This window comes from Suillus bovinus (assembly GCF_016758785.1).
Source record: "Suillus bovinus strain UH-Sbo-P2 chromosome Unknown EDB93scaffold_20, whole genome shotgun sequence".
NCBI lineage: Eukaryota > Fungi > Basidiomycota > Agaricomycetes > Boletales > Suillaceae > Suillus > Suillus bovinus.
The window spans coordinates 384,705-401,625 of record NW_024542076.1 but is presented as its reverse complement, the minus strand read 5'-3'; the positions used below and the strand labels follow the sequence as shown (position 1 = coordinate 401,625).

Genomic DNA, 16,921 nt, shown 5'->3' with positions numbered 1-16,921 from the left:
GCGTTGACGCTGGATTCCTTCTAAGATGAACTCACTGCAATTCCGTCAAAGTGTCAGGTCCGCCTTGCAAACTGCCACGAGCGCGTCGACGCGTCGTTGCACCGGACAATATTGCTCTCTCACGTCTTCCTCTGTCCAGGGACCCACCGAACGTTCCCTGGATCTTCGAACGCTCACAAGTTTCTTCAGAGAAGAAATCCTCAGAAAGTATGCTCACCGTCCTGCCCTCATTTGTAGACAAGAACGTCCCCGCGCCCATGGTGGGCCACCATCGCGGAACCTCGGTGTACTCAACCACCTAGCATGGGATTTTGACGAGTTTGACAAGCACATACGAGCGCTGGCGAGAGGGTTAGTCGGAATGGGTGTCAGGAAAGGGGATCGTGTTGCAGTACTCATGGGGAACAATAGGTGCCGTGCTTTGTTGGCTCCAATACGTGCGCTAATCCAGGGGTTCATTCCTATATGAAGCTCCTATGCGTCACTTCAGTGGGCGTGCGCGAGCATAGGTGCAATCCTCGTAACGCTGAACCCTGCCTATAGGTTGAATGAACTTGTAAGTTAATTATACGCTACCTGTAACTCATGAACCATTGTGCTGCAGGTAGAGACACTCAACCTTGTTGGCGTCACCCATCTCTTTACTGTACCTCGCATCAGAACGTCGAATTATATCCGTATGCTCTCTGATGCCTTTCCTGAGCTGTGCAACTCAAGTCCCGGTAATATCCAAGAGCCCGCCCTTCCTTCGCTGAAGAACTTGGTCGTGGTCAGTAATATCCACGACACTGCAGAGTGGAATCGAGAGACGTGTGATGTAAAGAGTATCACTGATTGGAGAGAGACCTTAATATGGAGAGAAGATGTATGGGAACAGCGTCATATCGAAGAGTCGGTCCAGTCTCAAAGAAGTGACGAAGTTATCAACCTGCAGTTTACTAGGTGAGTTTTCTTGTAAATGAGCTTTCAGCTTCTCATAGTAAATAATGATACATAGTGGGACCACCGGTGCTCCCAAGGCTGTTTCAGTAAATGATGGCCTCTACTATGTTTGCGCTGCTACTGAATACCGCATCAGCTAACTCACACGAACCTACTCAATAATGGTATTTCCATCGGTGGCTGTATGCGACTGGGCCCAGACGATGTCCTTTGTGCGTTTGCCTCTGATTCTCGTGAATCGTGATATAGATGCTTTTCACCAGGCAATGTGCCTCCTCTGTTCCACTGTTTTGATGAGTGACAATTTTGTGTTTTCTTGCAACCATTCTTACCTTGAATTTATGCACGCCTAGTTCTCGGTAACCTTGCTGCGTGGTCCCATGGGTCTTGCGTTGTATACCCTTCAGAGATTTATGACCCCAAAGCAATTGTGGACTCCGTCGTGCAAGAAAGATGTACAGCCCTGCATGGCGTCCCCACACATTTCTTGGGTGTATTGACAGAGGTGCGGAAGCGACAAGACGCGGGAGAGAAGCTGGATTTGAGTAGCCTACGGTAAGTGGAACAAGTCTTACCTAACTGCGCATCATTGCTTATGACATGCTGAAATGTAGGACTGGCATTGCAGCGGGCTCCCCAATACCTATTGACCTCATGCGGCAGCTCATCGAGAAATTGAACCTCGTAGATCTGTCCATTGCGTATGGAATGAGTGAATTTTCTATTTTGTTCAATTGAAATTCAGTTAATTGATCTTTTAACAGCGGAAACAAGGTGAATTGCTCCCTCGGCGGGAAGGAAGTTCTAAAGCGATAATCGATATTGTTTTAGCCCCGTGTCTTTTCAAACCACACTGACGGATCCAATCATCAAGCGTGTCGAGACCGTCGGTAGAGTGCAACCGCACGTGATGGCCAAGATCATTGACCAAGATGGGCATCTTGTCCCTGTTGGCAAACCAGGTGAACTGTGTATCGCTGGTTATCTTGTTCAGAAAGGGTCCGCTTGATTCAGTTGTTAGTTTTTCTGTGTGCACTGAAACAAGTCTAGCTACTGGGAGGATGAGGAACAAACGCAGAAGGTCATGCGGGCGGATCCAAATGACCCGTCCATAGTATGGATGCATACAGGTGATGAAGGGATCATGGATGAGGAAGGATATCTGAAGAGTAAGCCTGCTGTTACATCCTTCTTGAAGAATTGTTTGATGTCCCGCAGTTGTTGGCAGGATAAAGGTCAGTACCCGTCTTACCTCAGCAACCCAGGGAATGAACTACTTACAGGACATTATTATTCGTGGTGGGGAGGTGACACACTCCGTCTCACGGAACTAGTTCCATCGCCTAACTCAGCTTACAGAATCTATTCCCGGTCCAGATTGAGAACGCACTGACTGCACATCCCTCCATCAGGGAAGCTGCAGCTGTGTCCGTGCATGATACAAAGTATGGAGAGGTTGTAGGGGCATGGATTGTCAGAGAACCAGGCACCAAAATATCAAGAGAAGACGTCCGTCGGACTGTCGCAGAGAATATGAATCCACAGGCAAGTTCCGGATGCAGGTTTCTCAGCCAAATTAATGCTCTCCCAGAATGCTCCAGCGTGGGTATGGTTTGTGGGCGAAGATGGTACGGCGGGAGAACTCCCGAAAACTGCCAGTGGGAAGGTCATGAAGCATGTTCTTCGCAAGTGGAGTGCAGAGCTTGCGCAGAATGCTATCGGGAGTGTCGGAGGGACTTGATCGATCGATGTATCCATTACAGTCGTCACACTGGCCAAATTTTCAGTCCGCTCAGCAGACGTGATTGTTGATAAATCGATTCTTGAACTTCAGCAATTGATTTGGAGGCTACTCATAAATCTGTGAGCTACAGTATATACGGAGAATTATAGAGCTAAATGCAAACAATCAACGCTGTGTTACACCATTGCTTAGGGGGTATACGTGGATGTACTAATGAATGTTGATACATAGATGGATTGTGAAATCCGTAACTCGTCGGGCGTGGCGCGTGAGGGTTAAGCGAAATAACGATGGTGGCAAATTATGTGGTTGACTTGAGGCTGTGGCGGCACTCATGGTTTGCCCCCAAAAAGTCCCGTGAACGTTGATTGGCACATCCAGCTTCGTCTGGCTCGAAAGTCGCTGACATGATCTGGTAGGTTGGGCTGGACCGAGCGTCAGCTCGGGGTGGGACGCAGGCAGGTGGAGCCGCTCACCCATCAAGCCGGAACAACCCGCGGCTCATAGCTGCCTAGCCCAACAAGATGTGGAGGCGATGGTTAGAGCAGTGCTGCGTTGGCCAGGTGCTGTGACGAGATCTGCTCGAATGCGCGGATATATGTCTCGTATGCTAAGGATCTCCAGCGGCCAGCGATTCGAACTATTTCGGGATCAATTTTCTTCGCGAGGTAAAAGGACGCGCCACCTATTCGAAACGAATGACCGAAAGTTGTGCCCCATCCCCAGGCCATCAAAATTGAATTAATGCGCTCCAAGGCCCGGATCTTGGCCATTGGCCGAATATCACCCTTGTTATCGCGCCACGAAAACAAAGGGTCGTTCGCGAGGGCGGGAACGACGGAGGCTAGGTTGCGGAGTGCTGATAAAGGATACAAGTCCCCTTGCTCGTTGAGAAAAACGGATTGTGTTTCTCCGGTTCGAGCTGTTTTGGCTGAAGGAAGGTCAAGGCGTGCGTAAGGATTGTTTCGCAAGTCATGTCCGAAAAATGCATGAGCACGGGTGATGTGTTTGAGTGGGTTGAACGCTGCGCGAGAGGCAACAGAGACTTCGCCGAAACGCATCATGCCGAAGAATGCGCATGATGCCATTGCCCAAATGCACGCGTCGAACGGATCCGCTAATACGAGAGTAGCTTTGAGAGCTGTGAGCATTGCGAGTGATATGGGTGGCCGAAGAGGTTTTCGATGGCCACCGTGCAAATTTTCCAGTCCGCGCAGAGACCAATTGATACGGTCGTGGTGTGAATCGGAGAGTGGTGGGGGCCATCCTTGAGCAATGTGCCAGGCTCGCACTGCGGATAAGTATTTACGTGCGACCCCAACTGAAATAGGCTCGAAGGATATGGTAGTGCCGTTCTCCGCTGATAGAAGTGGGTCATTGGGGTCCAGATCAGTTACGGCCCATAAGGCAAAGGAATGTAGCAACTCGAATGATGCTGGTAGTCGGTCGGGTTCAGGGATGGAAAAGACATCGCAAAATATGTGAAACTTTCGTAACCCAGCGCCGTAGCTGGCTGTGTCACGTAGGATGCTCGGTTAGCTAAGCTGGCTATATGGCGGATGATCAGGTTGTCGATGGTTGACGACGGTGGGGAATTCACGCCTCGCCACAAGAAAAGTCGTTCTGACGCTCGACAGTGTGGCTGGAGCCACGATGGGTTTGAATTCGGGTTGGAAGGCAATGAAGGTGGGTGGTCAATAACTGGGGATACGTGATGCAGTGCCCTCACGATAATTGGATGAGTTTGCCTGACAAATGCGGCGGTAGAGGTATGGGAACAGGAACTTCAGCTCCAGGGAAGCCAGCTATAAAGGCCTTGACGTCACCCCGTGATAAGGCATCCGCGATATTGGTGCGGGTTGGCACATAGACGGTGTGTAGACAAAAACCGTTTTTGGCTTGCAGTTGATAAACGTGCTTGAGAACTGCATTCGTTTGTGGGCTGCGAGAACGGCCTTTGTTCATCACCGCTACCACTCCGATGTTGTCCGAGCGCACCAAATAGGTGATATTTTCCGATGTTCCTCGGTGCGATATAATACCTTTAATTGGTTAACAAACTGGTTGACGGAAGGATATAGATGGTATAATATTCACCCAGGTGCAGTGCCAATCGAAGCCCAAGTTCTATTGCTGTGGCTTCGGCCCAGCCTATATCGAAGTCTCGCTTTGGGCCGACTTTGAAGCCTGCTGCCCAATGCCAGACAGCCCAATGCTTTTGCACGATTACTCCGATCCCAAACGATGTACTCGCATCGCCCCACCACCCAATATCCACTGGGGATGGGTCCGTGATGGGTATCGAGTTCAGGAGGTGTGACAGCAGAGAATGGACCCAGGGCAGATCCACGCGAACGGCCGCGGACGGACGAAGATGTGCGCGCGTAGAACGAAAACCAGCTGCGAATGCAGCTATAGAACGTAAGAAGGGACGAATGAGAGGAAAAATGCACGCCACGTGCACCAGCTTTCCATGCAAACTGGCAGCCTCTTTCGCTGTGAACGAGGCTCCAAGGAGCATCCAGTCCGAGATCATTTTTTGCACTTTGGATAGCTTGTCCTCTGGCAGCGAAACTCGCTTGAGGTCCAAGTCCCAATCGAAACCAATGTACCGTTGGGTGGAAGCGAAGAGTTGAAGCTTTTCGAGGCTCCACAGTACCCCGCAGTATGCTGTTATAGCTATGAACTCTGCCTCGGTCCATGTTTGGTGTGGCAGCCTGATGACTAGAAAATTGTCGACCCATTTTCGGATTAGATTGAAGCCAGCTTTGTCGTAGATGGCTACGAGCATATCGGCGACGGATCCGAACACGCCGGCACTCGATGTAAGGCCGAACATGAGAGCTCGGTCGACATAAACGATTCCTTTCCAGAATATGCAGAGTGCATTCTGTTGCAAGGGTAAGACTGGAATTATACGGTAGGATGAAGAGACATCGAAGGTTGCTGCGACGCAACCAGGAGGGAGTGTGAGGATAAGGGCCGCGGTCTCGCTGAATGTGCCCCAGATGGTAGGAAAATCGTTCGCGTCGATGCCTGCATTTACGGACTGGATATCTGAAGAATTGCGCGGGTAAGATAAGTCCTGTACTATACGGAACTTGTCGGAGTGTGGTTTCAGGACTAAGCCCAGGGGAGATGTACGAAACGGTCCAATTAAATGCTCGAGGTCTGTGGGGGTGAATCCTGTAGAGTATCTGCCTGCAGCCTGCTCTGAGAGTATGTACAAATCGATTACGAAAGGATTGAATAAAGATGATGAATGGTTCTCGAAATAACTGAGTGGAGGATGGAGATTCTGTGATGCCAACGTTAAAGCCATTATGTATACCGTCAACAATATGACACCAATTATCGAATATACCGTATTTACAAAGTAATTGCTCCACCCGAAGGTGGTCGAGTGGGGTGACCACAGCGCGCGGGTCATCCGCGAGCTTTGCAGCTACCGGCACCGTGCGAAGAATCTCCGCAGATGCTGCATGCATGGACGTTTCTGCAATTTGGACCGAAGGTACAATTGGAGCCATTGGCCCAATTAAAGCAATAATGCTTTCCGATCGAGGTAGCAAGTGCGTGCTTGCTCCTGGCGTTGGTAGCGAGGGATGCAACAGGTTTTCCGGCTGCAGTTGTATCGGTGGTACAGTCAGCTGGCAAGTGGCCACTTGATCCACAGCGAAAACAATGGCTCGAAGCAAGCGTATGTGACTTCTTACGAGGAGATGTTTGAAAATCACTTGGGGCAGCTCGCTTAGAGGGGGAGATGAATGGGGTAGACTGAGGTGCGACAGGAGGGATTTTATTATTGGCTATGGTAAGAGCCGCTACATCGAGGCCAGCAAGATTATGCTCGTGGTTGGCATGAGCTAATTCTCTTTGCTGCACGTCGTAGTGCATTGCCACAGCCCAGCCGTGCGTACGGCCAATATCAAGAACTACGAGATGGTGCGACACAAGGGCTGATGCGCGAGCATCGCCCCAGTAATGCAGTGTTCTATCTTCTGCAGCCTTCACTGCTGCTATCCAGTCGACCATCATGATTGACAGCTCATTTGCATGGTCGAGACCTTTAGCTGTAAGCCCGTCTTGCGTGAAGACGAAGGATGAGTCTTCCCCACGCAGGAAAGCTTTGGAACGAGCTGCATGTGTGAGAGCTGTGTACGGGACAGTAGCGGTAATTCTTAAATGCTTCCTCTACTTTGAGGGGTATGGCTACAATAGAGCGCATCAGCAAGCACGAATAGACGGTGCGGTAAACGCGATGGTGTAGCAGATAATATGCAGCACGGTGATGCAGAAACGGTACGGTGTGAACGATTCATGAACGAATGGTGTGATCGCCTAATTGGCTGACAGCTCGGTACGGTTGTGCTAGCGAACTACCAGTGGTAGACGCTGATTTGCGTGCGGTATGGCCCGAACGACCAATAATAATGAATACAATATTCGAAATAAACTCACGCAAGCTCAAGGCACTGACTTTGTGCCCTGGTTGGAGTGCGGGTAAGACGAGCCGTTTAGGTTTGTCTTTGGCGCCAGCTAGATTCGCGCATATACGGTCGATTTCTGCAGGGTCTGCTACTAAAGCCTGCTGAGGCACGGGAGCTCTGGCCGGGAAATGGTTGCCGTGAGCATTCCCGCGCTCAAGCTCGGCGATTCGCGCCCTTAGAACAGCAATTTCATCCGCGGGTGCGGGAATAGCCTGTGGTTGAGCAGGTGCTGGAGGCACTGCTGCTGGCTGAGCAGCGAGGGGTGCTGCATTAGGCGCTGCAGGCTGAGCAGCGCGTGCGGAAGAAGAATGAGTTTGCTGAGGTACTGGTTGCTGGGTGCTCTGCAAAGCCGATGGTTGAGATGGCCCGGATTGGGCTGGTGGCCTGGGGGCCGCGGGTGCCCTGCTACTTGATGGAACTGGCCTTGCTGACGACGATGAATGAGCATTCGAACCGGAACCAGACGCAGTGGCGTTTTGCAGTAGACTGGAGGTGTAATGGGAGCGTTTGGGATCCCATCGTTGAGCTCGATACCAAGGTGCTGGTACATTGCTAATGATTATAAAAGCAAGACTGTATGTACGAATCGATGTGAGGATGTACGAAGTACGACGAACTCAATGTCGTGGAAGAGAGAAAGAAACAGATACAGAAGCGAACAGCGCGCACGCTCAGCTGGACATATGGTGCCGAGAAATTCCGGCAAGCTACGTTTCTCAGCACCTGTACATATCACTGGTATGTCCTTCTTTGATTCGTGCAGTCGGTTCCATCATTGTCCTATCTCTAGGTAGCGAAAGAGCGACAATGATGACGTTGTCCTTGCGCTTGTACGATTTGTCATTAATGATAGCAAGCCATCAAATACCTTCGTTTTGATGTTTTCAATTCATGAGAGCCGAGCTTGTGAGCTAGCAGTCCTTGACAGCTTCCTCTTCAGACAGCTGGAGGAGCTGCTGTAAAAATCTCTGCGAGACACATGCGGATCTTTGCTCCTGTCTTTTAAGGTGACCTGTATAATGAAATTAGCATTGCAGGAACTCGAAAAATACATAATCATACCTTGCAACTGCTGGAATATGCGCCATTTGTGACACACACAAGTACAGCCTGAATCTTGGACCCATAGTTGGGGTCGGTCACCCAGATTCCACCAACTTGTCTCAGCGACGCTCACGGACTGCAATACAACGAACTGTTAAATTTAATGTCCGACATCGGCAACCACGGGTGAACCGATTCGGTCATCATTTCTTGATGAAAATATTTGTTTCATTTCACTGTTTCATTTTAAATATGCTGTTGTAGTATAGCATTCAGAACATACTCAGTGAATTAGTTGAGGAATCACTTTAAAATTCAGTGCTGTAGATAAAATCACGAAATAGTCGCAAGTCACGCGTCACGAATAGGTATCACTGATATAGTAATCGTATTAAAATAGGGGCAATTTATACTTGTCCAGATCGTGAGAACTTTCGCAGGAAATGAACAGGTCAAAAGTGGGGGCACGAACAAAATTTGTCGTTTCACCAAACTCCAACAACAAACATGGCGGTCACGAAACGCGTTCGGATCTACACTGAAGAGGATGTTGCAAACCACAAGTCCGACAAAAGCTGTTGGATAACCTGCCGTGGCAAGGTCTACGATGTCACTGGGTTCGTGCCTGACCATCCAGGAGGAGACGACCTCATTCTTGCGTATGCTGGAACGGACGTAGAAAGTATCATGAAGGATGGTGATTCTCATGATCACTCTGACTCTGCGTATGACATGTTGGAGGAATACGTGATTGGACGTTTGGGGACGGAAGCAACAGTTGTCAGGGATGGTGTGTACTCAGCTGCGCTTGAACGCAAAACACACTCATGGAAGATTTGTTCTACAGACTGGGAAGCCCCAGATGACTTCCATCCTGAAGACACTAACTCTGCAGAAGATTTTGAGAAGACACAGTTTTTGGACCTGCGTACGCCCTTACTGCATCAAATGTGGCAAGCCAACTTTAGGTATATTGGGACTTCCTCATCCAAGACGCATTTTCTGACTGTTTGTATATAGTAAATCCTATTATCTCAAACAAGTTCATCAACCACGGCATTTGCAAGAGTCTGCTCGTCTCTTTACCTATGATATCTTTGAGGTGCGCAGCAAACCTAGAAATACGTGTTCCCATCTTATCTGATTCTACAGGTGTGCACACGGACCGTGTGGTATGTGGTACCACTGGTTTGGTTGCCAATTACCGCAAATCTGTTCCTTCGGTCCATGCTCCAGTTCAATGGTCCCATACCCACCTTCTTGTCCAATCCTCTGCTCCCCTTGTCGCTCACATCAACCCTGACATTAGACGCATTTGCTAAAACGCTTCCATGCTTCTTCTTGGGAAATTTCATATGGACAATTTTGGAATACGGGATGCATCGTTTCCTGTTCCATATCGACGAATTCCTCCCAGACCACTATGCGTTTTTGACACTTCACTTTTTGCTTCACGGTATTCATCATTATATGCCTATGGATAGGTGCGTAAGCAGTGGAGGAGTATAACATAGTCACTAATTTGTTCTTAGACTCAGGCTCGTCATGCCGCCTTTGTTGTTTGGGATCCTCCAAACTCCATTCACTCGCCTCGCATATATCTTGTTCCCCACTCCAGTCGCCAACGGTATCATTTCCGGTTCATTTGCGTTTTGTAAGTAGGTGTGCACGAGTTTGAAACTTGTTCTGACCATCTTTTATAGATGTTCTTTACGACTGCATGCATTACGCGTGAGTCTGGTCGATTCTGATTTGACACCTTGTACTGATCCGCCTTCAGACTTCACCACACGAAGTTACCTGCATACTTGCGGCACATGAAGAAATATCATCTTGCACACCACTACAAGAACTTCGAGCTAGGTTTCGGTGTTACCAGTAAGATCTGGGACTACGTCTTCAAAACAGTCCTTCCTGTATGAGTTTACTTCGTGGCTGCAACTGGATATCCTTGTCTCTTCCATTTCATCAACTCATCTCAGTAGGCATTTTTAGTATATTTGTTTGAACTTCGCGGACCAATATAATAATGTTCATTACCCATGGCTTAATGTTTTCAATCACTGTCCCTTTCATAATTGAAATATGATTCTGCCGCGCGCACAGGTAGTATATGCTCGCGTCAGCCCAGCTGCTCAAACAGTTGGTCTTTGGGCTGTTTTGAAAGACCGCACTAGCGCGGGTAGTGTTGTGGGCAGAACTGGCAGAATCGTATGTCGTTTTCATCGTGCTAGATGTACTAATTACATGGATGTAAGACCACTCGACAGCAAGAGGTGGGGAAAACCTTAATTCCCAACATGGTGCTCGTCGTTATATAAGCCAAAAAACTCTAATGTACAGCCACTTCAAGTTTCGAGAACCTCGTTCTGAGTTCCTCCGTAGAGGAGTAAGATCCTCGTAAAAAAATTAACTGAACACAGGGAGGCCCCCATTTTTACTACTTAAGAATGCATCTAGATATTTAGATTAACGGAACAAGAGCATGCAATGATGCTATAAGCCAAATCAATTTGTCCGGATGTAAAAATTCAGATCATGTGACCAATATAACGCGAGACGCGTGAATATTGATATGACGCACTCATACATGTATTGATGCGCCTCGTCTCTCCGTTGCCTCACACCATCATCATCAAGACTCATTCATTTTTGCATACTCATTAAAATCATGTATTCTACGACACAATTGCATGCATGGAATCAATCCAATTTCCCAGCAAGTTATGAAAACTCGGCTCCTATCAGAAACGAGGCGCATATAGCCACATTGTATCAAGTGATGGACTGTGTCGGATCAGATCCCAACACATATTCATTGACATCTGGACACTCTAATTAGTGATGTGCATGGCCTGGCTTCAGGCCGTGGGCCAGGCCGGGCCGGGCCAGAATAGGCCAGGCCAAGCCAGGCCAAAGATCATGGCCTGACCACAGCTTTGGCCTGGCCTGAGGTACTGAAAAGCCAAAGCCAGCGGCCCAGGCCATGGCTTTGCATACTTAGTCAGCATGGTTACCAACCAATTTGTTTCTTGGAACTCCCCTTGTGAACTATGTCGCTATCAGAAAACCTGGTGAGTCACAATATCTGTGCATCATTATAACTAACTTTTGTGTCATAGGTATATTTATTGTTAGCAACTCATTTGCCTGTCAATCCCAACTCCCTCGCAACTCTCTCGCCAAGTGTATTTTTTGGCGCTAGAGTCCAGCATGTCGAAAGCCGACTTCCACTCCAGAGTCCAAGCTAACTCCTGCCAAACTCACACTTCAAGGGATAGGCCTGTCTCATCCCAAGTCGAGCCAGGATACCTCAGAAAGCTGCTTCTGTGTATGCATTTTTTATTCTTCGTACGTCTCTCTAATGCAATCCTTACAATGTCTTTGTAACTTTTTGTTGTAGTGGGCTGCGAGCCACGCTTGTACAGAGCTTGAGGCTGTGGTCACGGACTGGACCACTCAGTTACTCAGGCTTGACAAGGCATTCTACAACATCTCCAAGGTCAGCAGCGGCGGCATCATTCAGGTCTGTTCCTCATCCCTTCGCATTGCTAATTTATACTGATCACTGTGCATTAGATGTCATGTTTGCGTTCACTCATGCCTCAACTCCTCCTTCTGGTACCCTTGGGCGTCATCCACATATGTTTGAGTCACATCAGCATTTGCTGACATGTGCTGGACATGTGTGCTAAGCACCGGTGGCTGACCCGCAGGTATACCCCTCCAGCATTGACCTCCAGATTGTTGGATACAACGACGTCACTCGATATATATTCTCTTTGCAATTCTCATTACGTAAACTATGTTATAAGTGTCTCATTGTGTTATATTTATACCTCAGCTGTTCTTCCTAGACGCTGAGGTATGTTTCATTTTCATTCTGCACGCCAGCCTTGTCTTACCTTAATTCATCTCTAGACTCTCTCTTTAGGTACTATGAATGATATAGCTGTTCTTCCTAGATGCTGAGACTCTCTCTTTAGTTTCACATTCAACAGGTTATGAGCCCTCGAACGAAACTACTAGACCAAATTCCCCTCACGTTTAACCGCCACTCACACATTTTCACTTTATCTCGTTGTCCCTCATGGTGGTATCGTCATGGGTAAATTTGACCATATTCCTGAACTCTTAGGATCGGAAAATTATATTGGATGGTCAACCAAAATGCAATATGCACTTGCGTGCAAAGACCTTTGGTGCCATATTAATATGGTTCTGGATCCTGCAGACCTCCTTGGAACTCCATCTTTATTACCAGTCCCTGCTGATCCCAACAACTGTCACTGCCGTGGAGACAGCGACAATGTGTGAATGGTTGTTGAAGGACATGAAAGCAAAGGACCTAGTCGCTTGCCATCTCAGTCCATCAGTTGGCGCACTTGTATCACGCTCACACACTGTCTCTGCTCGCAAAGTGTGGCAGATACTCGCAGAGCACTTCAACAGGACTGATACAAGTGCTCAGTACCAACTATGTTAACGACTAGATGCCCTTCGAATGAAGGACTCTGCCGATGCAACAAATTATGTCGGACAGCATGCCATGTTTCGGGAACATCTTCACGATTTGGGAGCTGGTCTCAGGGATGCAGGACACCATTTACAGCTTACTCATTGGCCTGCCTCAGACAGCCGTATGGCAACAGTTTAAGTCCATGCTCGAGCAACAAATGCATGACGAGAACATGACTGCAACACCCACCAATCCGTCCACCTTCACTGTTGATAGTTGCATTTCACGCATCACAGTGGAGGCTGCATGACATGTGCATGCACACAGCATTCATTCCGCACATCCTGGTTCTGAGTATGCTGAGCCCCTTCAGTGACAAATTCCGTATTATACGGGTCACCTGACCTACATAATATCCCATATAAGATGGGCTAGCGGACTATGGGCCGATGTTATGTATATCCCCGATGTTGACAGATGGGCTGGGAGGGATATTATTTCTGATGGAGACGGGTGGGCCCATCTATGCTGATATTATATATATCCTCAAAGATGTCGGGTGGGCTGATGTAATGGCTTATTGTATAGATGGGTGGGCCAAGGGAGTGGTGGAATATGTATTATATAGACGGGTGGGCCGTTGTAAGGGTTTATTGTATTGACGGGTGGGCCAATGTAAGGGTTTATTGTATAGACTGGGTGGGCCGACATACTGGAATTATTTTGTAGATGGATGGGCCAAGGGAGTGGTGGAATATTCATTATATAGACAGGTGGGCCGATGGAGGGGGATGTTATATAGACGGGTGGGCCGAGGTAGTGAGATATCTGTCTGACATTCACAGGATTACCGAGTCCCAGATGCCCAAAACCCGAATCCCATTGTGCAACATCCATTCCGGACACCCAAACACCCCAAGCTCGAGACTGGAAACTGGAAACTGGTGAAAATGTGTTAAATTTCTATTTCCTTACACCAAACACATGAACACCTGAACACCCAAAGCCTGAAGCTTAAAAGTCCATGTATCAAATCACTGAGTGCCAAGTGCTGATAGACCCAAAGCCTGAGTCCCAAAATCCGAAGCCCAGAACCCAAAAACATGTATGCAAAATGTCCATTTTTCATTCATTGCACAAATCACTGAGTGTCAAGTGACAAAACCCGAAACTCGAGACCCAGTACACAAATCACCAAGTACCGAGTGCTGAGGGCTGAACCCCAAAGTCCAAAACCTGAAAACATGTATATAACATATCCATTTTTCAGTCATTGCACAAATCACCGAGTGTCGAGTGCCAAAACCCAAAACTTGAAACCCGGTATGCAACATGCCCATTTTTCATTTACATTAAACAAATCATTGAATGCCGAGTGCTGAGGCCCAAAGCCCAAAGCCCAAAAATATGTATACAACATATCCATATTTCCCTCACTGCACAAATCAGTGGGTGTCGAGTACTGAAACCCAAAACTTGACACCTGGTACACAAATCACCAAGGTGCCAAGTGCTGAGGCCTGTGCCCTGATGTCCGAAGCCCGAAACTAGAAAATATGTATACAACATATCAATATTTCACTCATTGCACAAATCACCGAGTGTCGAGTGCCAAAACCCGAAACTCAAAGCACAGTACAATAAATCACCAAGTGCCGAGTGCCGAGTGCCAAGGCCTGATGTCCGAAGCCCGAAACCCGAAGCATGACACCCAAAAATATGTATATAACATATCCATATTTCACTCATTGCACAAATCACCGAGTGTCAAGTACTGAAACCCAAAACCCGAAAATATGTATATCACATATCAATATTTTCCTCACTGCACCAATCACCAAGTGTCAAGTACTGAAACCCGAAACCCAACACCCAGTACACAAATCACCAAGTGCTGAGTGCCGAGTGGCATGACACCCGAAAATATGTATATAACATATCCATATTTCCCTCATTGCACAAATCATGGAGTGTCAAGTACCGAAACCCAAAACTCGACACCCGGTACACAAATCACCAAGTGCTGAGTGCTGAGGCCTGAGCTCCGATGTCCAAGGCCCAAAACCTGATGTCCGAAGCCCAAAACCCAAAGCCTGAAACCTGATAATATGTATGCAACATATCCATTTTTCCCTCATTGCACAACTCACTGAGTATCGAGTACCAAAACCCAAAACTTGAGACCCAGTACACAAATCACCAAGTGCAGAGTGCCAAGTGCCAAGGCCCAAAACCCAACATCTGAAGCCCAAATTCCGAAGCCCAAAACCCGAAAACATGTATGCAATATTTCCATTTTTTACTCATTGCACAAATCACGGAGTGTTGAGTGCCAAAACCCGAAACTCAAAACCCGGTGTGCAATATGCAAAGATAATGAAAACATGGAAGTTGTTGTCCGAATCTAGGTGAGTGTATTGGTAGTCTTTTCTTGTCCATCGGTTATCATTTGACCAAGATATAAGCTAAAGAAATCTGAAACATCGGCGAGAATGAAAAATGAAAGTTGTAGTCCCAGTCAAGGTGAGTGTATTGGTAGTCTTTTCTTGTCAATTGGTTATTTCATTACTCGGTACTCGGTACTTAGAAATCAGTACTCAGTACCTGGTGTAATGATAGTCGCAGCACTGGGCTCAAAACCTGTGTTTTCGATACTCACATTAAACAGTATTTGTCCGACACATCCCTGACATTCCGATCCTGATCCCAATGCCCGACCCCGGCCTGAAAGTTTTGGACCCAATGTTTTTGCATCAGACTCATCCTTCCTATGTCCTGTCTAGTCGTATCTATCCCCACTGGTGCATATTTACTCGTTTTCACATTATTGAATATTACAGACAGTGTTATTACATGTAAGCATAGACCATTGCACTTTTGACATTTTTCACGATTTTCAGTATCTTGCCCTTGCATCCATGATCCAACCTTTTAATATATAATGAGCATAGCTTATATTATTGCCTCTTATGACCAAGATCAGCTCACAATAGGCTGGAGTTTGTGAGCTAGTGTGCATACTTGCCATTTCTCCTGATAAGGGGCCCATACCTTCAAAACATTGAATCTTCATGATCAAAAACCTGGAGTATATTTAAAATATATTAAGTATCATAGACATAAATTTACAGACAAATCCACCAAGAATTGAGTACTGAGGAAGTGAAATAGATAAGAAATGGAGTGTGGGAAACTTCAAAGACCCAAAGCATCGAAAATGGTCAGTGAAGCAATAATAGGACTTTAATGCTGAGTCAACTCATGTTTTCACTATATCCCTTCCACCCACCCCCTACCCTCAAGGCAGTAGGCAGTATGGGTTCCTTAGGTAGTTTACAATCTATCCTACATATTTTTAATGAAATCTTTGGCCTGAATCATCTATAAATGCGACTTTGTAAAAATATGTCTATTGTCACATTTCACACATATGCCTGTCATTACATCAATCCTTCATGTATCTTTCTAAATTATTAGGGCTATTATAATGGACATATATGGGTGTTATTCCAGGTCTCTGATCCCATCACAGGCTTGTCATGTTAGATATCTCAACATAATGTGCAAGTCTCGCTATTAATATTCATTCTTTTATCTTTATGCTCACTTACTGCACACATGTACAAATGCACGCCTCATCTTTACATCATTGCTAACATGCCAGACAAATATATAATCCTCATACCTGCATCATCCTACCTCAGTCTATTTGTTCTCAGACTGAGGTATGACTATACATTCATTATCATACTCAACCCTGACTAACATTTAATGTAGTCTTCAAATAATCTCCAATTGACAAGAATGACATGAGTATGAAAATCAGTGGTTCTGAGCCCAGCACCGCAACCATTACTACACTGGGTACCAATACACTCACATAGACTTGGACTACAACCTTCATTAAGAAAGTTAAGCATAATAATAATTTTCATTTTTTCATTATCATTTTCCTACATTGACTAGCGAGTCCCGAGTCCCGACCCTTGGTAGTCAATACAATTCCCAAGTTATTTGAACCCTACATCAATGGATAATACATACAAATACAGAATTCGTGTCCAGTTGTAGTCACGTGTACCGGGTGTTGAGTTTTGGGTTTCGGTACTCGACACTTGTTGATTTGTGCAGTGAGGGAAATATGGATATGTTGTATACATATCTTTGGGTTTCAGGCTTTGGGTTTTAGGCTTTGGATGTCGGGCCTCGGCACTCAGCATTCAGCACTTGGTGATTTGTGTA

General features: G+C 46.9%; 4 protein-coding genes across 4 annotated transcripts; all 4 read left to right on the top strand.

Annotated features, from left to right (window-relative positions):
- Positions 1 to 25: 25 nt before the first annotated feature.
- On the top strand, positions 26 to 2,683 carry EDB93DRAFT_1240090 (acetyl-CoA synthetase-like protein; the record flags this gene model as incomplete). Its single annotated transcript, XM_041451712.1, has 14 exons — positions 26 to 57; positions 82 to 411; positions 472 to 556; positions 605 to 942; positions 998 to 1,028; positions 1,079 to 1,154; positions 1,206 to 1,229; positions 1,296 to 1,497; positions 1,557 to 1,670; positions 1,774 to 1,941; positions 1,993 to 2,111; positions 2,200 to 2,249; positions 2,302 to 2,487; positions 2,534 to 2,683. 14 exons carry the CDS (start codon positions 26 to 28, stop codon positions 2,681 to 2,683), a joined length of 1,905 nt encoding a protein of 634 aa, XP_041308791.1.
- A 5,985-nt stretch (positions 2,684 to 8,668) lies between these two features.
- Positions 8,669 to 10,478, top strand: EDB93DRAFT_1140330 (uncharacterized protein). The gene is made up of 7 exons (XM_041449265.1): positions 8,669 to 9,010; positions 9,068 to 9,188; positions 9,241 to 9,322; positions 9,373 to 9,704; positions 9,753 to 9,874; positions 9,924 to 9,951; positions 10,001 to 10,478. The coding sequence occupies exons 1-7, from the start codon at positions 8,728 to 8,730 to the stop codon at positions 10,140 to 10,142; spliced, it is 1,110 nt and encodes a 369-aa protein (XP_041308790.1). The 5' UTR covers positions 8,669 to 8,727; the 3' UTR covers positions 10,143 to 10,478.
- Positions 10,479 to 11,433: 955 nt separating this feature from the next.
- On the top strand, positions 11,434 to 11,892 carry EDB93DRAFT_1276356 (uncharacterized protein; the record flags this gene model as incomplete). Its single annotated transcript, XM_041454407.1, has 3 exons — positions 11,434 to 11,571; positions 11,624 to 11,746; positions 11,800 to 11,892. 3 exons carry the CDS (start codon positions 11,434 to 11,436, stop codon positions 11,890 to 11,892), a joined length of 354 nt encoding a protein of 117 aa, XP_041308789.1.
- Positions 11,893 to 12,324: 432 nt separating this feature from the next.
- Positions 12,325 to 12,700, top strand: EDB93DRAFT_1044730 (uncharacterized protein; the record flags this gene model as incomplete). The annotated part of the gene is made up of 2 exons (XM_041444606.1): positions 12,325 to 12,438; positions 12,485 to 12,700. Coding segments are annotated over 2 exons (330 nt in total), but the record flags the coding sequence as incomplete, so codon positions are not given.
- Positions 12,701 to 16,921: the final 4,221 nt, after the last annotated feature.